This window comes from Haliotis rufescens, unplaced genomic scaffold (assembly GCF_023055435.1).
Source record: "Haliotis rufescens isolate VD_foot unplaced genomic scaffold, xgHalRufe1.0.p SCAF_17, whole genome shotgun sequence".
NCBI lineage: Eukaryota > Metazoa > Mollusca > Gastropoda > Lepetellida > Haliotidae > Haliotis > Haliotis rufescens.
The window spans coordinates 8,094,118-8,118,038 of NW_025963857.1; the positions used below are offsets into that span (position 1 = coordinate 8,094,118).

The window sequence follows — 23,921 nt, forward strand, 5'->3', positions numbered from 1 at the left end:
AATCTTAATTTTCTGAAATACTGGCACTTGTACTCCTCACGTATAAGATATACCGTTTTGAACGGGGCAGTCCTATTACTGCGGAAGGTGTGATATTATTATTAGTTTTCATTATTTAAAAAAAACCTACAGTTTGGGGGAATGGTTTTCTAAATGAAGGTGCCAAAAATTGAGGTGCCCATGTGCTCTTCATTTCTAATTTGTCTTGGCATCCAATTATTGAACTCTTGTATCATGTCAGTGAACACAGCTGGTACAAGTTAATTAGACAAGGATGATATATAGAATTTATGATCGTGCGAGCTCATAAGCAGAGGGCTGAATATTTTCTTGATTTGAAAGGGAAAAAGAGACGATAATATATTTCAATGTTAGCATCCGCGTACCAGATAAACATTTGATGGCACCCAGCGTAATACACTGCGGCATCCGGAATACCACTTAGATAGGCCCGGCAGCCGGCATCCGAAAGTGGTTGTTTCCTTTAAAAATAACACATACCCATTTGGGAATGGTTACAATATCTTTTTACACGCACATGCTCGAACGCATATATATATACCCCACACGTGTGTGAGTGAATATTATGCCAAGCCGCAATCAACATTTCATCTATTTATAAACCTTATTATTTCCATTTCATTAAGGTTTCATCTCTGACCAATGCACAACATACAAGTTAGACCCGTGAAGTTCCGGGGTAGAAAAGGTCTCCAGCAAACCACGCTTGCCCTAAAAGGCGACTATGCTTGTCGTATGAGGAGACTAACGGGATCGGGTGGTCAGGCTCGCTGACTTGGTTGATGTATGTCAATCAGCTGCCAAAACCGAAGTCATGCACGTCCTAGACGTTTACCAATTTAGTGATATTTATGAGCTCGGTATGGTGTTGACAAACATTCATAATCTGGTTTGAAACGATCGCATAATTAAGTATCTCAGTTGTACATACTTTAAAGAACATAATTGACGAGGCATTCAACTTAAAATCGTGGTGTTTTGAACGTGAGTACCGTATTTACTCTGAGCACGGACATTTTAGTTGACTTAGTTTTAGACCCGGTCCATATTGTAATATCGTCATACACGATACACGCTCTGGCAACACGACGTCACCCATGCTTCTCGAAACGCGGCATTTTATTATCTCCCTTGGCATACAATGCGCGCAAGCAAGGCGATGCACACAAATGATTGGAGCGTCACTAAAATGCCTACTTATAATTCATGATAGACCTTTACCACTTCGGTGAACCCCACGAGCACGGGTATGGTGCTGACAAACCTAGAAACATAATCGGGACACAATCATAGGTTTCTGGCGTGTGCAAGGGACGCAACTCTGCACAGCGAATTGCGGCGCCTAAGACGACTGGGCCACCCGTGCCCCCATCAGATATCAGAAGTGACAAGAAGGGACGCGTTAGTTTGGTATGTACTGTAAACTACGGTTATAACTAACTCAAAGGGACTACTAATGTTAGTTCGTTATAACCGTAATTCGTTATAAGCATATACACAGCATAACCACAACAAATAGTCGGAACCAAAAAAGTAAGTTCGTTATATCCGTCAGTTCGTTATAAGCGTGTTCGTTATAACCATAGTTTACTGTATATGGTATTAAAATACAATAAGCTACGGTTATAACGAACTCAAAGGGACCTCTAATTTTAGTTCGTTATAACCGTAGTTCGTTATAAGCATATCAACAGCATAACGACAGCAAATAGTCGGGACAAAAAAGTAGGTTCGTTATATCCGTCAGTTCGTTATAAGCGTGTTCGTTATAAACGTAGTTTACTGTATAACGAGGAATAATCATAAACTGTAACTAAACCGGTCCTTATTAGATACCACGTGACGTCATCACAGGCTTGCGTCAAAAACAAGGCTCACGCGCGTGAATAACTGAAATACTGTTAAAAGCGGCGTTAAACCAAGCAACCTCACTCTTTTTTTCTTTAAAACCTTACCTGAATACCCAGCTCGTAATAGAGAAAATATGAGCGAGTTTTGTTTTACGCCGCTTTTAGCAATAATCTATCCATATCGCGGCAGACAGCCATGATGGGATACACACATTGTACCCACGTGAGGAATCGAACCCAGGTCTCGGTGTGAAGAGCGACGTGTCGGTCACAAAGCTACCCACCGTCCCTTTCTTGTAGTCACTGTATATGCACAGACAAGGAAGCATTATTGTGTCCTTCTTTAAGACCTAGATCCGCCACAGGTGCGCTAAGCCTAACCCCACTCTCGCATAAAATATATATTATTACAATTGACAATTTCAATATGAAACGATTATAAAAAATACGTAATGATACGAATAATTGTTGTCCTATATATAATTGATAATAGTTACAGCGATATGACACGAACAAATAGCTGTGAACGTATTCTATACTCTCGGGCAAAAGAAAGTATACACTTGACAAAAAGATTTGCCAAAACAACGTTATCAAAATGTTACTCGACTAAAATCAGTTACGGAAACACTGAAAACTTAAGGTCTAAAACACAACCATGATACCCGTGTGAAATACATCACCATCTACGGTGGCCCATAAGGGACATGGAGTCTGTTTTTCAATATTTTGATATTTCACTTACTTTTATCGTAACCTTTTGCAAATTAACACAATTCCATGTTTTCGGTTGTTTTTATACACGATTTATCACATTTTTGTATGACAAATCGTGTTAATTTGAAAAAGGTTTCGATACGGCAGTAAGTGAAACATCAAAATATTGAAAAACAGACTCCATGTCCCTTATGGGCCACCGTAACCATCGAATAACCATTTCTTGTTTGATAATGGTTCACCACCACCATCAAGCAGGGGTGTATACTTTCTTTTGTCGCGGTGTTAGTTCGTACTGAGAGCCACACTGACACTCATAGGTACTGTCATGGCCTGACACCCTCATCTTCCCAAACTTCATCCGGGGGACGCCGTACTTCAAGGGACAGTCAAGTGTGACTACTTCAGACCTAAGGGTTGATGGGACTGTGACATCGTGAATGGCTCCGGAATATCCGAACATTATTATATATTTAATATTTAGTTCCTTTCTGTGAGTGTTCTCAATTTCTTGTCAAAGTAAATTCTTTGGTAAATATAACCTGTTTGATCATCTAATAAAGGTCAATTTAATATAAAAACGAGCATTAACCTAAACTTTAACTCAATCTTATTCAACCATTGGGTTATCTAGTGAATTATTTTTATTATTAATATAAGTTTAGTCTAAAAGTTCTATTAGGCTCGGATATATTTTTACAAAATATACAGATATATTTGTAATTGAAAGTGTTAAGCAGATAAAAATATATTTAAAAAGGGCCGTTATTTGAAAGTAAACTGACGGCTAAAAGTAACTCTTCCCCTATAAAAATGAAATTGCAAAAAAATAAACAATACAAGTTCAAAGTAAGTCAATGCAAAAGATATTGTCCAAACCCAACAATGCTCTATGCAGAAAGTGATACACGTCCAGGGCACGGTTTTTGTTTTGTTTTAGAAAATTCGAAAAAGTGGAAAAAAACCTACACATGCAATAAGAGTATATAAATGATACGGACGTCATGTCATACACTCACACTGATAAACAACTACCACAGCAATGCCACAGCGCTTCCAGATAGAACAGGCAGACATCAAACAGGCCAGGAACAGGCAGACACAGGGTAACTACGCCCAATGAAGATCGGTACTTGCGTACTTTGCATCTCCGGAATCGATTCCTTACAGAGACGAATGCCTCAGGGTATACGGTTAGTCGACAGGCAGTGGCCAGGCGACACAGGGCTCAGGAAATTAGGGCTTACAGACCTTACAGAGGACAGTTATTAACATTGAGGACATCGTTGTCAGAGATTGAGATTGGGTCTGGACTGTACGTGGTTGGCAGCGACGTGATTGGCAGAGGGTTGTCTTTACTCATAAAAGCCACTTCTGTCTGTTCAGAGCTGATGGAAGACGGCGTGTTTACCGAGAACGAACGGCGGCAAGTTGCATTCAGGTGGTCGTGCCGTATGGTTGATGGGGGTGTTATGGTGTGGGGAGGAATTTGTTGACAGGAGAGAACACTACTGATCATCGTTAACGGAAATTTGACATCTCGGCGTTACAAAGATGGCATTCTTTTTCCGATTGTCCTACCATTTCACAGCTTCCACATAGTGTCCTTTATCAGCAAGAGAACGCCAGACCCCAAACAGCCCGAATCGTACGTCAACGTGCTGCTGTGGCCTGCACGCTCCCCAGACATGTCCCCCATAGAACACCTCTGGAATGCCATGGCTCGTCGTGTTCGTCAGCGACCACATCCTCTCGCCAACCGACAAGAACTGATCCAGGCCCTCCAAGAAGAATGGCGACGGATCCCACGTGACGTCATCAGACATTTTCTGTGCCGCAGAAGGTTTCAGCGTGTCTTGTAGCAGGGAGTGGTCATATACGCTATTAATGTGACGTATCATTGAACTTGAGCGATTTTAGATGCGTGTTCTTTGTCAGCTACGTTGACAGCTTGCTTTTGCTACCCCACACAATTCGGGCAACTGTCATGCCAATATCGGATGCTGTATGACTGCCATTTTAAATGTTGATTTCGTTGAGATTTTGATCTTTTTAATACATTTACTTCTATCTTCTATCTTCTATACACGCATCTATCTTTTGTGTTTTTTTAACTGGAGTGATTTAAAACTGTGATAAAGTTTCTTTTGGCTTTCAGTTTATGATATAAATCTTTTAATATGATATGGCAAAATTATACCAATGATTTAAGATATGAATAAAACGGCGTGTTAACTGAGATTCTCTAAGCGAATCTGGGCTGATCCATTGTAACATTAGGTGGACAAGCTATTCACCACAGCCCTTCCCTGTTGACCTGTCTGACAAATGGGATAGGACCGTCATATACGGCCGGGGGCGGGGTGAAGGTCAGGTAGGGGATGGGTTATGACGTGGAATAGATCCACACTATCGCGCCCTTGTAAAATGCATTAATAAACAAAACCAACAATGGCGTCTGAGTAATGAGATAGAGTACACGAGAAGACCAACCCAATGATGGGATCTGGATCATGTAGTATATGTCTCCATATCCCAACCCAATGATGGGATCGGGATCACGTAGTCTGTGTCTCCATATCTCAACGTTTCTCTCACCATCTACCCCTCCACGGCGCCAATACTTATACGGGCATGTATACTATAAGTTGTAGCAGGATCGCGAGGGGTAGATGGGGTTTATGCGTCCAGCATAAGGTTTTATACCGCGTGCCGGAGGTGAGTGGTATAAACCTAACGAGGAACGCATAAAACCCCATGTACCCCGAGTGACCCTGCAACAACGATGTCTTAATATGACATTGTAAATGAATTAAAACAAATTCACGTGACTTTCATTGACTCGGAAAAAAACGTGTGGCTTTTTGCTTTGAAGTGGGGTATAAGGAATTTATTCCGCCTCTCAGAAATCCACGTGCAGCCTGTTTTGTTCGTGGCGGTATTTAAAGGATATATATTTCCCGCTGAAAAATTTATTTCCCTGCAAGGCGGGGTACATTATAAGTTGTAGCAGGATCACTCTGTTTTATGCGTCCCGAGTTTGGTATAAAAAACCAATGTGCCCCGAGTGATCCTTTTGCAACGAATTTATCTTACCGACATATTTTAATGTGACATTGGAAAAGAATTAACACAAATTCAAAATTGATAGAAAACAGCTGTTCGACTGAGCTGAGGTCAACTTGTGCTATGTCACGTGACTTCCATTGACTCGGGGGTAAACGCGTGCGGCTTTTTGCTTTTAAGCGGATAATTCGGGATTTATACTGTTCTCAGAAATACACGTGCAGCCTGCATTGCCCCTTGCGGGTTATACGAGATTTATCGCCCGCTAAGAAATGTATTCCCCTCCAAGGCGGGTTACACAGTATTTTATCAAGATAATAAGGGCCAATCAGAACTCGTCATTCTGACGTGGAGGAATGATAAAGTATTTTATCAAGATCACATCATTCTAACATGGAGGTATGATAAACTACGTTGTTTCGCCACTCGTGACTACATCCGGGTACTTTGCAGCGAGTTTTCTATTTATAACCAACAAATCAAGTGACAGCGAGAGTTAGTACTCAGACCAATGAACTCTCGCTTTACACACGGCGCTTTCTCGCGTGACCTCCTGCTCACATTGCTTTAATATCAGGCAAGTCCATGCATGGGCTGACTAAATGTGACACGCCACACAGGAATAATCCGAATTCCAAAGTGTAGCAGACATTTACCCCATTGGCTAATTCCAAGACCCCAGTTCAGTAGTTTTATGTGAATACACTTTTCAGTCTTTATTCAGTACAGGTGGGGTATGGCCTGTGTGTGCGCGTGTGCGTGCGTTTGTATTAGTCCGTACCTGCCGATTTGATAGAGCTAGCCCACTGACTAGTCTGAGATACCATGCCGCAGTTTAACATGGATTCCCGAGGATCTTCCCGAGGCAAGGGCCTTAACTGACTATAAAAGTCCAGTTTCTAACCTGTCCGAACTAGGCTTGAATTTCCAGTCTCGATCGTAGTGCCACCAGTGGCTATTAAGAGTTATGTCCCGTCTATGTCCCTCCTATTGACCAATCAGATTCCAGCTCTCATATCACCTGCACTTGCTTCAAACAAATAGCGGCGCCAAGTCAAAACGATCTGATCGATAATCAAGATCTATTTTGTAATAAAATGTAACTCCGGAATTACAGCCTAGTTCGGCAAGGTGGAAACTGGACGTGTATGGTCAGTTAACTCCCTTACCTCGGGAAGATGACCAGTCCTCGTTTTATCACTTAATGCCGAACGCCAGGCAGGGTAACAACAAGAACTAACAATCGTACTTTGGTACGCGGCCAGGGGATAAAACCACCGACCTCCGCTCTCCGGGTGGACGCTCTAACCACTATCCACGTGGGTCTTTATGCAGTAGGAGATATTACACGTACACGAGACTGGCTGGTAAGGCTGTGTCACAGGGCTGAATGTGTGTGGTCGTACCACAATGGCGCAGTTCGTTGCTCATGCTATCAACCACTGGTTTAGAATCGAATATTCAAAGCCCGCCGTGATATAGCTTGAGTTCTACTGCGTGTAGCGACAAACAAAAACTAACTCATGAATAGGAAAAAGAAAGCAAACAATATTTCTTGAGAAAGATGTTTATTAAATGATTATACAAAATTGGTGCTAGCGAAAAATACGTACGTACCAGTAATCTATGTGAATATAAAAATATTAAGAAAAATCAACGAGAAAACATTCAAGGTAAAACTTAAGCAGATCATTAATATAATCATTCTTCGCATAATATTCGTTTATAAGGGTAAGCTTTTAATAAATGATTTCTTAAAAATTATTTCAAGCTTATAATCGGATACAAAACAAATGTATATAAAATACAATTTAAAAAAACAAACACGAGAAAGTCGATCTGAGACATTTAATAATTTCATATCTTATTGCAGCCGTTTTAAATATTTTCTTCCAATACTTAAAATAATCCAAAATGAAGCCGAAAGAGAAGTTCTTTGAAGATCATTGCCCAAAATAGGTATCAAATAATTTTAGATACATGTAGAATATATGAACAAATTGATAATGGTAATATGACGATAATGCAATTATTTTAAAAAGTTCTCTGATTAATATATTTCAACTGAAGGATAAAAGCATAAAAGAAAAATATTCGAAAAAAAATCTACGAGTCCATATTCAGGCGTAGGCTCTTGTATGCTGACAGCTTGGAGGCGCTTCTTCTCCAAGCTACGATGGCTGCCATGGCAACTACAGTAGCTGCGACCGCCACTGACATGGTGACGGCTACAACGATGCTGCTGTATCCTGTCGTGCCTGTTGAGAACACGTGATAACATTAATGTGATCGTTCAGGTATCAGGAAAACATCAAACAATGAGCGAGTGAGTGTGACCGGTGGCCCAGTAATCTAAGGCGCTACAGTTCGCTGTGCTCAGTTTCTTCCCTTAGACGAACCAGAACCTATGTTCCTTGGTTCGAATCCCGATTCGCCCCGATTATGTATCTGGGTATGTCAGAACCATACAGATGGATTCACTTTGGTCTTTCCTTCCACATTAAGCTGACGCACCGTGATATAACTGAAATACTGTTCAAAGGGGCGTCAGTCAAAACATTTTGATTTTTATAAATTATTGCATTACACTACATTGAATACTCGGGAACATTTACTGTAATAAGGTCTGTGTGTATCGGCTTTCAAAGAGTCACCAGGGCTACAGATAAGCCCCCCCCAAAAAAAGAAAAAACAACCAAACAAACATAAAATTAAATAAAATAAAAATAAAATAAAATTTAAAAAAATAAAAATTAATAATAATAATAATAATAATAATAATAAAAATAAAAAATAAAAAATTTACAACCCAATTACTTTCAATTAACTTTAAATGAAATGAAGAACTCAATGTATATAACAGCATACAAATGAGCCAATGTCCGAGCTAATTTACTGAGTCAAGCTCATATATTTAGAACAGTTATATACATCAAAAACATTACTTCATTACTTCATCTTAAAATGTTCACTCTTTTGGGGAAATACCCAATAGAGTGATGAATAGATGAGTGAAAACATATTGGTTACCCAATGGAATAACCCAATAAAATAGAAACCCTAGAGTAAAAACTAATTGGTCAAAAAGTTATCAGCTTTTAAAGACTGTACTCACTTTCGTCAGTTTTCAAGTAGAATGGACCAGAAGAGATTAGGTGGGAGCTTTCTCCCAACGCCGCTCTCTTCATACGACCGCCGTTGGCGCTGTTGCAGGACGAGGTACAGTTTCCTCTCGGGCACGCCGACACCTGACAGTGAATGTACACCATGGGCACTGCGGGCATGGAGGCGTGGGGTTTCTGCATGGGGGCCCGCGTGAACTTGAAAGCCAGGAAGCTGAACCGGAACTCGTTGATGTCTGGCGCAGTGAATCTTCTCACGTCGGCCTGGGCCGGGCAGCTGGAAATGATTAAATGTGTTTCAGTTGGATGCCAATACAACATTGTCTGGATTGAGGGTCGGAATAGGTACCTTACAATCAAAACTTGTGAGCCGATTAATAATGGGATAGCCACAATGTGTGACTTGGCTGACCTTGAAAAAAACCCGTTAACGCCAAAGAATAGCTACTCTTGATTATCCCCCAAAACCCCATAGGGCGTTAAAGTTAAAATAGCGATGTAATTATATGAGTGAGTCACATAGTATGGTTTTACGCCACTTTTAGCAATATTCCAGCAATGTCACAGCGGGGGACACCAGAAACGGGCTTCACACATTGTACCCAATCGAACCCGGGTCTTGGGCGTGACGAGCGAACGCTTTAACAACTAGGCTACGCGACCGCCCTGAAATTAAATGATTGGATCACTGAAAACCGGTGATTACACCATGTGTTCGCGAAAGGGTAAGCATGTCCTGCCCCAATCTCATTAAAACCAGACCTTAGTTCTCGCTACCGCTAAACAAAGATCTGAAGACATCCCATTAGGGGTCACGTCAGAACGACCTTTCATCCGACCAATGAGAGCGTCTCTTACCAGATCATGAAAGTGTCGGTCGGAATGTGATTTCTAATCATACAACCTCGAAAACTTTAACACGGGGTATTCCGAACGATAGTTACAGGTTTAACGACTGAATCCATACAATCTAGTCCATCTATTAGCCATTCCAGAATGTTCTTTTGTTCAGGTTTCAAATTTGTAATCGAGAATTTGTCAAAATATGTTTCGAAGCGTAGTCGCCAATTTGAAATTAGTGCCGTAAAGCACGAGAAAGCTGCCTTCTGATTGGTCATTCTATTGGTCGGTCAAAGTTCGCGCAAGGTCGGTCTGACGTAACCCGTAATGGGATGTCCTCAGATCTTTTTTACTGGATGAAGACAGATCACAAAACACGTAGATGACAATGTCTCGCCTGATTCTAAGAGCGCGTTTAATTGGTCGTCTGTTTGAATGACCCTCACCTTATAAGGGAAGATCAGACATTGTGTTATCCGTACTAATCTTTCCTTACCTTGACCTAATGAGCGGATAAAAGAGTGGGTCGGTTGGCGAGGGTGTGGGCGTGGCAAAGCAGCTCGGGACGTAGATGCCGATGTCCTTGGTCTGATGCTGATCCACGACCAGGTCGATGAAGATTTCGGTGTTGAGGTTGACGCCGGTAGGGATGTCGGTGTTGGCAATTTCCGTGGTGAACTGTTCATCGGTATAATGCTTTACTGCGAAGTCCAGGTTACCGTACCTTCAAATAGAGCCACGACAAGGTGAACAACTACATAAAGCTGCATTGCGATTCTTAATCTTTAATATTTGTTGTAAATTTTAGTTTTGACAGGGCCGCCTCCGTGGTCTAGTGGTAGAGCATCCGCCCGGAGAGCGGAAAGTCGGGTACAAATCGAGAACAAAGCGTTTTTAAAATATGAAGATTTAGCAACTGAATATCAATCTACAAGGACCTGAAAAGTCAGTATTCACTTGCATGGGTCCATCTTGATAAAAAAATTAACCCTTTCGTTATTTTCTGCTAAAAATAATCTCAGTCACTAATCATACTTATCAATGCATCCAGAGTAAACGTTCAAATTGTCAAAGTTCTACTTCTATGGACACCGAAACCATTGAAATTCATTGTTGAGGTCACGATATGGCTGAAATATTGCCGATGTGACTTTAAATATTAACTTACTCACTCACTCATTGTTGAGGCCAATGTCAGCCACACACACACACGTGCACGCACGTCGCTATATGAGTGCAATAATCTTTGACGCGATATTAAACCCCATTTCACCTACCATCACCAAATTTTGACATCATCAATTGTTTTTTCACAAACGAATTGTATCTAGTATTGCCACATCTTGAGACATTTACATGAATTTTCAAATTGTGACGATTATTGCAAACATCGACTTGTTTTTTTCTTCAGAAAGTACTGAATATTAAAGAATGGGACCCTTGCGACAGAGGAGCACATGCTTTATTCAGCGCTTACCGTTTTTCATAAAAGTGCGCCGCTCTCATCATTGGCATATAGTCCAGTTCCACGCTACTATGTCTTTTGTAGACGCACTCGAGAGATACTCGCTGATCGTCCTTGCTGAGACCGTAGTCGACGATGCTGGAGGGGTGGGATGCCTGGATGACGGTGGCGACGAGCTCGTTGCTGAAAACGACTGTGTCGTTGCTGAAGCTGACGGTGGTGCCGCACTGGTTGAAGGAGATGCTGATGACGAGGTGGGTCCCGTTGGAGGGGACGACGCAGGTGGGGTCACGGAGGGTCACGTTGTGGGTGGGGAGCAGAGTCCGGGGGATGTGGATGTCCATGGTGCTGCCACACAATTTTTTTTTTTTTTTTCAAAAATAAACCTTTATCTAAGTTCTAAATTTTAGATTTGTGAAACTAATTTGAACTTTATGTCATGAGTGAGTTCAAATATTTATGTTCGGCACTGTGTCAGCCATAAGAAAGAATTATGGAGCTAAAAAGCTTATGTCAATACATTTTTTTGTTTGTTTGTTGTTGTTTAACGACGCACCCAGCCATATTCCAGTTGTATGACGGCGGTCTGTAAATTTTCGAGTCTGGAACAGGCAATCCAGTGATTGACATCATGAGCATCGATCCACGCAGTTGGGATACGATGACATGCCTCAACCAAGTCAGCGAGCCTGACCACCCAATCCCGTTACTTTATATTCATAATCAATATATAAAACATATAATAGCAAATAGCAATATTAATTGGAGCTTATATGAAGACATTCATCCGGGTACCCTGCATGGGTCGTCGGTAAGACTGTCCAACGATCAAGTGTACGGCATGTAATTCATGACCGGTAAATACTGAAATACGAAACTGCGTGTGAAACGAAACGGTTGACGGGAAAGCTGAATCGCCCACAGCTGCAATGACCCTTCCTAATTCTTGGGGGGACGTCTGAGACCTGCATCACTTCAGGTTTTCCTCCCACATTAAGCTGACACGTCGCGATATAACTGGAATATTGTTAAAAGCGGCGTTAAACCCAACTCACTCACTTCTAATTCTTGGAATGCGATTCGTGTACTCACCCCGCTGTGCATTCTATGTCCTTCCTCTCGACGGTGCCGGAGCTGGGAGGTGTTGGACCAACGGTGGTGGCGTTTACAGCTGTCAACACAGATAGGACACATGGCGCATGAGCATCCGTTCAAAAAATCTAGTTTGTGTTTGATCCCATAAGATCAGATCACTGCAGACGATCCCCTGAAAGACAAAGACTTGCAACTTTCCCCATTGAGTAAGATGAACCTTGTTTCTTTTCTTCGTTGTTCTCTTCTGTGTGCTTGCTTTGTTCTCTCTTATATTTGATTGACTTTTTAAACCTAATATTACTTCTCTCATTCATTTGAAAAATATACGTTTAAAAAAGGCGTCTGGCGTAATTTTTTAAATAGAAAAATCATTATAAGAGAACGTGGTGTTTCATCTATTTTGAATAATTGGTTCAAAGTACATATGGGAAAATTTGCAAAATGTACGCAAAGGACCAGGGGTCCTTTCTTTGATGATTGCGGCATCCTGGCACTCCCTCGTCTCTGCATCCTGCTCCGTCGACATCAGCTCCCGGCAACCTGTTTGGCCCTACGTGAGCAATGGAGCTACGGATGACGCAGTGTTAGTGTCTGTTCGCATCTTCTCCAGGACAGCCGTTCCAGGGACGCGTCTAGGTTAGTTCCCTACATGCTGATGTGGGTGGATGGGATGGGGGTGTTGATGAGGATGTGGTGATATACGTACCCAGAACGTACTTACGATATCTATCCTGAACAGATACTGTACACTTATAACTCCCAGTACTGATCGATCCACATTACCCTCATCCAAGTCATTCCGATTCATGGATCATGGTCCATCATGGTCCATCAAGGTCCATCCAAGTGATCTATATCCATTGTGATCCATCTTGGTCCATTCTGGCTCATCGTCCACTGTGGCCCAGGCAAAGTCTGAAAATATATAACTCACCAGTTTTGTTTCCCGACCCTTATAGTCACGCTCGCAACCTGGTGATGAGCAGGTCATCTGAAACAGAGTGAGTGAGTGAGTTGAGTTTAAAAAACGCCGCTTTGAAAGTATATCAATTATTATTATTCGCCAGCTTCATACTGAAAGAAAATCTCATGTCGTAGATGTTTATCAATTTCGTAAAACCCACGAACATGGCTACGGTGTTGACATATATAATCAGGGCGAATCGGGGATTCCATCCCGAGACCAGGGGATTCCACCCCGGGACCAGGGGATTCCATCCCGGGACCAGGGGATACCATCCCGGGACCAGGGGAATCCATCCCGGGACCAGGGGATTCCATCCCGGGACCAGGGGATTCCATCCCGGGACCAAGGGATACCATCCCGGGACCAGGGGATTCCACCCCGGGACCAGGGGGTTCCTCCCCGGGACCAGGAGATTCCACCCCGGGACCAGGGGATTCCACCCCGGGACCAGGGGATTCCATCCCGGGACCAGGGGATTCCAGGCAGCCAAGGGGGCTGACCATCGACTTGTTGCTTCCTATAAAGACCATATAAAGACCCCAGGATCAATTCCCGTTGTTCTCGCAATCTCAAACTACCCGCGCTTGATTCCTTTTGCCCATTTGATTGGCAACGCTACCAGGTCTAACGTACCATTCATAATGTAAGTTACGAACCAGCCTCAATGTTGGGTGGCCAGTCCCATTGATTATGATCGAGTTTGCGAGAAAGTCAACATTGAAAGACTGACTGAGACGCAAAACAAAGCCCTAAAAATTCTTGAGTGAAAGGATGTTTTTACGTCCATTAAACTGGCGGTGGTTTTTGTTTCTTGGTCATTCGTGACCAACTCGTGTTATTCCGGGACAGGTTAGGTATTACAAGTAACCCTCCCTTACCATTTCCCTTTTGTCGGCGTTTGATTGGTCGGTAAAATGTTTTTGAAAATCAAGGGCTGGTAATTTCTGATCGCAAGAACCACAGGAATGGATCCAGGGGTTTAGATTTACCGAAATGCTAGCCCTGGATATATAGTGGATGGTGCAAGGTGGGTATTAATACCCACCTTGCACCATCCACTATATCTACAAAGGATGTATAGAACACCCTTAACAGTTTACCTGTATTATGTACAATACTTCCCACGCTGACAGGCTGTTTTCAAGTACACAACCAGGCAGCATATGTCTGCAGGCATCAAAGAGACTATAGATATTCTCTGTTGATGAAAATGGACAAAATTGGCTCTACCGTGTTCTCACCAAGTATCTCCAACCGCCAAGGGGCGGTCGGGTAGCCTAGTGGTTAAAGCGTTCGCTCGTCACGCCGAAGACCCGGGTTCGATTCCCGACATAGGTACAATGTGTGAAGCCCATTTCTGGTGTCCCCCGCCGTGACATTGGTAGAATATTGGAAGAAGCGGCGTACTCACTCATCCTGAAAGGGCAAACTCCAACAGCCTTCCATGTGGACATGGTGTCAACTGTTGGGGGTGGCGTCCCTTCCTTTGCCACTGGTGAGAATTTGGCAGCGGAGATCACGAGGGGAAGAGAGAGCCTCGAAGATCATCCAAAATCATGAAGACACTGCCACCACTAATGAAATACATAAGATTATCCATTTGGATCCTGGCACTCCAGCATTGTTGGCAGAAGTGTGTGGACCAGCGAGATCCAGGCACTCCAGTATTGTTGGCAGAAGTGTGTGGACCAGCGAGATCCAGGCACTCCAGCATTGTTGGCAGAAGACTCCGGACCAGCGAGATCCAGGCACTCCAGCATTGTTGGCCGAAAGGTGTGGACCAGCGAGATCCAGGCACTCCAGAATTGTCGGCAGACGTGTGTGGACCAGCGAGATCCAGGCACTCCAGCATTGTTGGCAGAAGTGTGTGGACCAGCGAGATCAAGGCACTCCAGCATTGTTGGCAGAAGACTGTGGACCAGCGAGATCCAGGCACTCCAGCATTGTTGGCCGAAAGGTGTGGACCAGCGAGATCCAGGCACTCCAGCATTGTCGGCAGACGTGTGTGGACCAGCGAGATCCAGGCACTCCAGCATTGTTGGCAGAAGACTGTGGACCAGCGAGATCCAGGCGCTCCAGCATTGATGGCAGACGTGAGTGGACCAGCGAGATGCAGGCACTCCAGCATTGTTGGCAGTAGTGTGTGGACAATTTGGATCCAGGCACTCCAGCATTGTTGGCAGACGTGTGTGGACCAGCGAGATCCAGGCACTCCAGCATTGTCGGCAGAAGTGTTTTGGACCATTTGGATCCAGGCACTCCAGCATTGTTGGCTGAAGTGTGGACCAGCGAGATCCACGCACTCCAGCATTGTTGGCTGAAGTGTGGACCAGCGAGATCCAGGCACTCCAGCATTGTTGGACGAAAGGTGTGGACCAGCGAGATCCAGGCACTCCAGCATTGTTGGAAGAAGTGTGTGGAGCAGCGAGATACGGGCACTCCAGCATTGTCGGTAGAAGTTTTTTTGGACCATTTGGATCCAGGCACTCCAGCATTGTTGGCTGAAGTGTGGACCAGCGAGATCCAGGCACTCCAGCATTGTTGGACGAAAGGTGTGGACCAGCGAGATCCAGGCACTCCAGCATTGTTGGACGAAAGGTGTGGACCAGCGAGATCCAGGCACTCCAGCATTGTTGGCAGAAGTGTGTGGACCAGCGAGATCCTGGCAATCCAGCATTGATGGCAGAAGTGTGTTGATCATTTGGATCCAGGCACTCCAGCATTGTTGGCTGAAGTGTGGACCAGCGAGATCCAGGCACTCCAGCATTGTTTGCTGAAGTGTGGACCAGCGATATCCAGGCACTCCAGCATTTTTGGGAGAAGTGTTTGGACCATCGAGATCCAGGCACTCTAGCTTTGTTGGCCGAAAGGTGTGGACCAGCGATATCCAGGCACTCCAGCATTTTTGGGAGAAGTGTTTGGACCATCGAGATCCAGGCACTCTAGCTTTGTTGGCCGAAAGGTGTGGACCAGCGAGATCCAGGCACTCCAGCATTGTTGGCCGAAAGGTGTGGACCAGCGAGATCCAGGCACTCCAGCATTGTTGGCCGAAAGGTGTGGACCAGCGAGATCCAGGCACTCCAGCATTGTTGGCCGAAAGGTGTGGACCAGCGAGATCCAGGCACTCCAGCATTGTTGTCAGACGTGTGTGGACTTCGGTGGTGATTATGTTAAAAAATATACAGCAACCATCTCCATCAACCAGTCCATCATAGCTAGGATCAGAACGTGTCAGCCACCCCCGTACATAGCGATGGGTCTTTTTTTACCCCTTAAACCCATGCTCCGTGGTAGTACATCAGTGGCAACATGGGAGTCGGTGACGTGAAAAGAACTCCATTCAAACATCATACCCGTCAGAAACCTTAGTTCTCCATTCTCTCAGGTCGATGTAATGACTATACAGTAAACTACGGTTATAACGAACGCGCTTATAACGAACTGACGGATATAACGAACTTACTTTTTTGGTCCCGACTATTTGCTGTAGTCATGCTGTATATATATACTTATAACGAATTACGGTTATAACGAACTAACATTAGTAGTCCCTTTGAGTTCGTTATAACCTTACTTTACTGTATTGACTTTCAGTGAGCGGACATCCATATAATTTCTATGGTGCGTGTGTGTGTGTTTTGAGAACAATATATTTTTTCCCAGCTGTATCTAACAAACTATTTATTTACTGAGCACAATCAAGCAATCTATTCATTTTCACTATTAACACAAAAAGTTTGACGTTTGGGTATTTACACAAAACAAACATTTTTTTCGCCACTGCCAACAAACTATTTTCTATTGGGCGTAAAAGGCATAATAGCGATACACATTTTATGAATGGATCACTGAATATCAGTGTTCTGCCGTCCCGTGAAGATCCGGGTTAGAATAGGTCTCCAGCAACCCGTGCTTACCGTAAAAAGTAACTATGCTTGTCGTAAGAGGCGACTAACGGGATCGGATGGTCAGACTTGGTTGATGCATGTCATCGTATCCCAATTGCATGGATCGATGCTCATGATTTCAATCACTGGATTGTCGGGTCCAGGCTCGAATATTTACAGACGTCAAACAACAAACAAAGCGAGCCTGACCACCCGATCCCGTTAGTCGCCTCATACGACAAGCATGGGTTGTTGAAGACCAATTATAACCCGGAATCTTCACGTCGTGCATATATGTAAAAAACATAAAACGTTTTCACTAAAAAATATATCCACTATGAAACATCTGCCCAGATTCATTTTACATTCGAATACATTAATATATACGTTAAAGTGTCTAAATCACTTATTAAAAGCATGTTACCTTCATTGACCTTCATTGAATACATACTGTATGTGCTATACGTGAGTGAGTGAGTGAGTTTGTTGTTTAACGCCGCACTCAGCAATATTCCAGCTATATGACGGTCTGCGGTCTGCAAATAATCGAGTCTGGACCAGACAATCCAGTGATTGACATCATGAGCATCGATCCACGCAATTGGGATCAATGACATGCATCAACCAAGTCAGCGAGCCTGACCACCCGATCCCGTTAGTGGCCTCTTACAAGCATAGTCGTCTGTTACAGCGAGCATGGGTTGCTGAAGACCTATTCTCATCCGGTGTGAGTGAGTTGGGTTTAACGCCTCTTTTAACAGTATTCCAGTTATATCAAGGCGTGTCAGCTTAACGTGGGAGGAAAGCCCGAAGTGATGCAGGTCGCAGACGTTTACCACTTCGGTGAAACCCACGAGCACGGGTATGGTGCTGACAAACCTAGAAACATAATCGGGGCGAACCGGGATTCGAACCCACAATCATAGGTTTCTGGCGTGCCCAAGGGACGCAACTCTGCACAGCGAATCGCGGCGCCTTAGACGACTGGGCCACCCGTGCCCCCTATTCTCATCCGGATCTTCAGGGGTTCCCAACCTGAGTTGCATACTAGAGGGCGCTGACTGAGTTCTCCGGTTCATCCCGTGTCGAGAGCAGGCCAATTTCTCCACATTGAAGACCCTTTCCATACATAGGGAGAAATGCTGCGGGTCCGATGTCACTGTGGGTCTGTCAGACACTTGCAAGGGATCGCTCCTTAATTGTTTCAATTTTCGCGAAATTATGATTTTCAGCTTATTAACCTCAGATCAACCACATTTCAACACTGTACCAATGTCATGTGGGTTATATGAAGCCCGGGCTTTTCACAAATATTGTTTATCTAATTCAAAAATACAGTCAAGCCAGTTGCTTCGACAGCTAATATCATGTCATTTTTCACAATATATGTCAGAGAGCATGGATGACCTCACAGGCCAAAGTTCTACCGACTTGTCAAATGTTCAATCTTTGGTGTTTTCTTCTTATTTCAAGAGTGTTACTAGTATATCAGTGTTTTTTCTCCCCTGTCGAGGCGTGCACACATTCATCTCAGCACCATACAGCCATCTATCATTTGTCCCGTTTTTAACCTAAGGAGTTACTCGATTGTTAAACAATGATGATTACAGCTGATGACCTGTCACTTTGAGTGATTGAAACACGCACCTGACAGGTGAAACATACTGCTTGCAGACAACATATATATGATGCATTTCCGAGTATTTTGACTGCCTCCGTGGTCTAGTGGTAGGGCGTCCGCCCAGAGTTCGATCCCTGGCCACGTGATACCAAAAACTTAAAAAAAGGTACTTTCAGTTACCCTGTCTGGCGCTCATCATGCATGAAGGGGCTAAAACAAGGACTGGTCGGCTCGGAGTCAGTATACTGTGTCTGAGTGGGGTATTCATGTTAAACTGTGGCATGGTATCTCAGTGGGCTAGCACAATAAAATCGGTATTAGTCCAGACTAGTACAAGCAGCCACACACACACACACACACACACGTGTGTGTATATCAATGTATTCAATATCATATCATATCATATCATATCATATCATATCATATCATATCATATATCATATCATATCATATTTATTCATATATATGCATATGTGTGTTTATATAATGTGTGTGTGTGTGGTTTGAACTATATTGTCTAATTGCATGTCATGGCGCCCAATGGGGAGGATCGTTGCCTAAGCTATCAGACGCTGGTTTGCAAGGCCGTAGTGAACTTTTTTTGACAGGGGGTGCAAATATGTGTACAAGTATCACTTGTCCCCAACTTGATTGAAATAAAACTGTTTTCTATAAAAAAATCAAAAATTCTAGGCACTGGTTTGTCTGGTCCAGACTCGATTGTCCACAGACCGCAATTCACTTTACCGTTGGTCTGCATTCTGGGGAGGGACTGCCTTAAATAATCCTTAAGTTGTGTCAGTTTCTATCCAGGGTACAATACATCGTAGTTGCCATACCTATCTCATTGCGTATGCACATCGCAGTAGTATAGGTTTGACGATGGCTCGTGTTAGAATGGCAGAAACCATGGCAATAGAAAACACTCCCAGGTGCTAATGACACATTGTATTTGGTTTGGGGAGCGACGGTTATACGTCATACAGACTCCTTTCATAAAAAAGAGACAATCCCAGGTATGTTTCGTCGAACATTTGAAAAATATATTAGGACACTATCAACGTTAAAGGCCATTTCCTCGTATAATACTGACTATAATAAAACGCGAACAGTAACAATTTATACCTGCCTTACAAACTGCAGTTGTAATCCATAGTGTAAGTGTTAATTATAGCCCGTATATATGTATGTAGGTTCAAAGTCTATACAATAACTCTTATAACATGGCCGGTTTGGCGCTCTCAGGGTATGACCACTTACTTCCAATTTACTTATATTTGAAGTACTTTTACAGCGAAGTATTAAATGTGTATCCACAGATATATTTTATATAAGAGCAACCTATTTAGCGTTCATTCTGGTATTATACACATTATAACATGGGAAAATTACATAGATGTCCATCTAACTGAAGAGACGTCGTATGTGTATATGTAAACGAATTCAGTTTCATTTCTTTATTATATATGTAAACGAAAATGATAAAAGTTATTGAGATAAGAAAACCCAGAAGCAACTCTACACATTATGTTTACAGTTCCCCTTCAATTGACGTTAAACAGCTAACTGCAGTAAATAACAAATGTTATATTTGGGATAACACTTTCTGAGTAAAGAACAGATTCTCATACTTTTTGGGGATGAGTCCCGTCCGGGATTCGAACCCACATCGGCAGAGTGAGGCACCTAATCGCCAGCACACAAAGTCAGCGATCTAACCCCACTCAGCCACCGATGCTTCCACCAATTTACACTTGTCAGAGGGGTATACAAAGTACGTGATCTAGGCTACCAGTTGTTGGGCTTTCATTTTGTGGAAGCCTCGATGGCTGAGTGGGTTAGATCGCTGACTATGTTTGCTGGCGATTAGGTGCCTCACTCTGGCAGTGTGGGTTCGAATCCCGGACGGGACTCACCCCCAAAAAGTACGAGAATCTGTACTTTACTCAGAAAGTGTTATCCCAAATATAACATTTGTTACATTTGACCACTTTCTAAATGGCATTGTGTGTTCATGCGGTAAACAAGACGGGATTTATCTATTTGTTTAATTGTTGGAGCTATCCAAGACCTATTTTTTGCAACACTGTTGCAATTCTTTTGCTATAAAGATTTCATACAATGTTGAGCTGATAAACCTAGAATCACAAGCAGGGCGAATCTTGGATTCGAACTCAGGACCAAAGGATGGCGCAACTCTGCACAGCGAATTGTAACGCCTTAGTCGACTGTGCCACATGTGCCCGCGATTTCTTACCGGGCCTCGTTCCACAAAGCGATCTTAACGCTAAGACGATCGTAACTCCCATACTTTGACATAGGTTCGTGATAGTCGTAGGGCTAAGATCGCTTTGTGGAACGGGTCCCTGGACGTGACGACAGTGTCTTTGCTGCTGCACTACGTCTGGACTTTGCTCAGAAACGACAGGAAATGATATCTATGTAACAATGACAGTTAGCAAATAGTGTTCTCGTGATCTAAGGAAACTTCCCGATAAGGCTGTGCGCATTTGTCAAGATAACACGGCATTGCGACAGAGGTTATCTTGGGAGATATAGAACCTGAACGCGGGTTGATACGAATTGTATATACACACACGACCCTTTAAGCAATATACCAGCAATATTACGGCGGGGTAACCAGAGTTATTTATGAATATTTGCATAAGTTAACAAATGATGATTCTCATTTATTTTTTTAATTACATTCCATACGAAAAAACATATGTTCTGATATTTTTTTAATTATTATAGACTTCTCGATACATTTATTTTTATATAGAATATTCATATACTAGTCATTTTCATCAATACAACATTACTTTCTTTAATAAAACTTTATTATTTTAGTTTTTTATCAACATATGAAAGAGTGAGTATGGTTTTACGCCGTTTTTAGCAATATTCCAGTAATATCACGGCGGGGGACACCAGAAATGGGCTTCACACATTGTACCCATGTCGGGAATCGAACCCGGGTCTTCGGCGTGACGAGCGAACGCTTTAACCACTAGGCTACCCGACCGCCCCTATCAACATATGAATTAACGGAGTTTAATTGTATTTCTTGAGTGAATTGCAGTAAAAAGAAAAGTTATTATTTTGGAAAATAGAACTTGTAGTAATTGTGTGAAACGACTATATAGATAACCTCTTTTAGAAGTTGGAGTACTGAGTAAGGATAAAGTATATGGATGAAAAAATCTTTATTACAATTACAACATTGTAATATAGATGGTGTTCATCCACATATCTCATCCTTACTAACTACATAAGAATCTTAAACTATATACATATTGCTAAGATATTCCGTTTACCTTACAGGAGGAGACTTCAGTTGATGCAGAGGCGCATATCCCACTTGAAGCGTTTGACTTCGGGCTCATCTGGAAATTAAATGCAATCAAATTACAGGTCAGTTCAGTGATTTCCTACCCAGCTGCGTAAGCGCGAAAATAAAATAACGGTGCGGTTTGGGCAAACATGCCATTCAACCTCGGCAGAATAAATGACAGCTGCATATAGACAATAGTGACGTTTCTGGGCGAGAGGCATTGCCCTCCAGCATCTATAATATACTTATCACTTACACAAAACAAGTCCCAAAATGGAAACGTAACCTTTCACAAATTATTCAATAAACAATTTGTGGAAGGAATTCAACAAATCTGCAAGCACGCTGCAGCGTTCCTAGGTCTAACTAGGCGTAATGTAGGCGGTAATGAAATCATTCAAAGATTATAATCCCATGCAGTTGGCATGCAAGCGCGACTTACCGTAGGCTTGGAATACATTAGCGTAGCAGGGTAGTGTTTGGTCTGAGTCCGGTTTTGGTTGCGGCACGGGCTATATAAACACAGGTCACGTGACAAGGATCTCTGCTTCGCGGACGGATACAAAGACGAAACATGTTCCGCAATTCGTCGTTTGTCGCCCAGCCCTGAATTTATAGATAACACTGGGACACTTATATTGCAACATACTGCCGAGAATGTCACATCGGCCTTTATCGTTTGATCCGGATAGCGAATAATGTTGCTGTGGTTAACCGTTTGTAATGAGCGTCTTTCATCGTAATATTTCTATTTTTTTTACAAAAAGAAGGATAGATATTAAGCATATTGGTTAGTCGCGTCACGCATACATGTAAGCTTACTATTTCATTTCGGGTGAGTGGGTGACTTTGGGTTAGCCCCGTTTTGAACAGTATTTCAGTTATATCGCGGCGTGTTAGCTTAGTGTGGGAGGAAAGCCTGGAGGTTGTAGGTCTTAAACGTTTACTTCTTTGGTTTGTTGATTAACGCCGTGCTCAGCATTATCCCAGTTATATGACGGCGACCTGTAAATGACGGAGCCTGACAACCGATCCATTTGGTCGCCTCTTTCTGACATAACTGGCATACGTTACTGGGGACCTATTCGTAAGAGGCGACTAACGGTATCGGGTGGTCAGGCTCGCTGACTTGGTTGATGCATGTCATCGTATCCCAATTACGTGGATTTATGCTTATGATGTCAATCACTGGATTGTCTGGTCCAGACTCGATTATTTACAGACCGCCGTCATATAGCTGGAATGTTGCTGAGTTCGGCGTTAAACAACAAACAACAACAACAACAGGGCCTTAGACTGATGGGCCACCTGTACCCCCGATTCATTTGGGAAAGGTGTTGAATTGTCAACGGTCCGGCTTCTTATCCCATTTTTCGATACTACGGTTGTGTCGAAGTCAACACAATTCAACTATTTATTGTATGAAAGACCACAGGCCCATATACAACGGAGTTACATAGCAAACTTTATGGGATACAAAGTCAAGGTAAAAATTCATTTCGTAAAACAAACGCATGATGTATGGACAACAAAGATGATGTAGAGGGTCATTCTAACTCTCATTTCAATAAGATTGTCTTCATCACTGTCCCGAGAGGTACAAACATGTTGTAAGCTTTCTTAGGTAAACGGTGTTCTGGCATTATTATTTTCCACCAAAACTTTAACCAAGGAGTGCAAGATAGAATATACGATGGGAATGTACCGCATTCTCCTCAAACCATATCACTTGGTGTTGACATACCAACATTCTAAAGCTGTTTACAAACGAGATGAACCTACTCAATTGTAAAGAACTCTTTACATAAAGTAAAACAGGTTGTACTTTAGATTCAAATTATTTACAATACATTTTCGGGGAAGTAACTCTAATAAGGGATAACAGACTCGACTTGTAACAGAGCCTTCTTTGCTCTGGTATATAGGTTTATTACAG

The 23,921-nt window shown here is 42.8% G+C and overlaps 1 protein-coding gene across 1 annotated transcript; it reads right to left on the bottom strand.

The window, feature by feature from the left end:
- Window positions 1-7,205: 7,205 nt before the first annotated feature.
- LOC124135109 (ZP domain-containing protein-like) lies at window positions 7,206-22,571 on the bottom strand. The gene is made up of 7 exons (XM_046500344.2): window positions 22,428-22,571; window positions 21,969-22,037; window positions 12,174-13,167; window positions 11,094-11,429; window positions 10,113-10,340; window positions 8,770-9,053; window positions 7,206-7,912 (listed from the first exon to the last, which is right to left on the bottom strand). The coding sequence occupies exons 4-7, from the start codon at window positions 11,423-11,425 to the stop codon at window positions 7,761-7,763; spliced, it is 996 nt and encodes a 331-aa protein (XP_046356300.2). The 5' UTR covers window positions 11,426-11,429; window positions 12,174-13,167; window positions 21,969-22,037; window positions 22,428-22,571; the 3' UTR covers window positions 7,206-7,760.
- Between the last annotated feature and the right edge of the window lie 1,350 nt (window positions 22,572-23,921).

Bases quoted from the DNA above. Each gene is read 5' to 3' on its own strand.
- LOC124135109 (XM_046500344.2), bottom strand. From the start codon at position 11,425: ATGGACATCCACATCCCCCGGACTCTGCTCCCCACCCACAACGTGACC. The intron at 10,341-11,093 runs GTAAGCGCTGAA...CTCTATTTGAAG, and splicing joins GCGCACTTTTATGAAAAACG to GTACGGTAACCTGGACTTCG. The intron at 9,054-10,112 runs GTAAGGAAAGAT...AATCATTTCCAG, and splicing joins TATCCGCTCATTAGGTCAAG to CTGCCCGGCCCAGGCCGACG.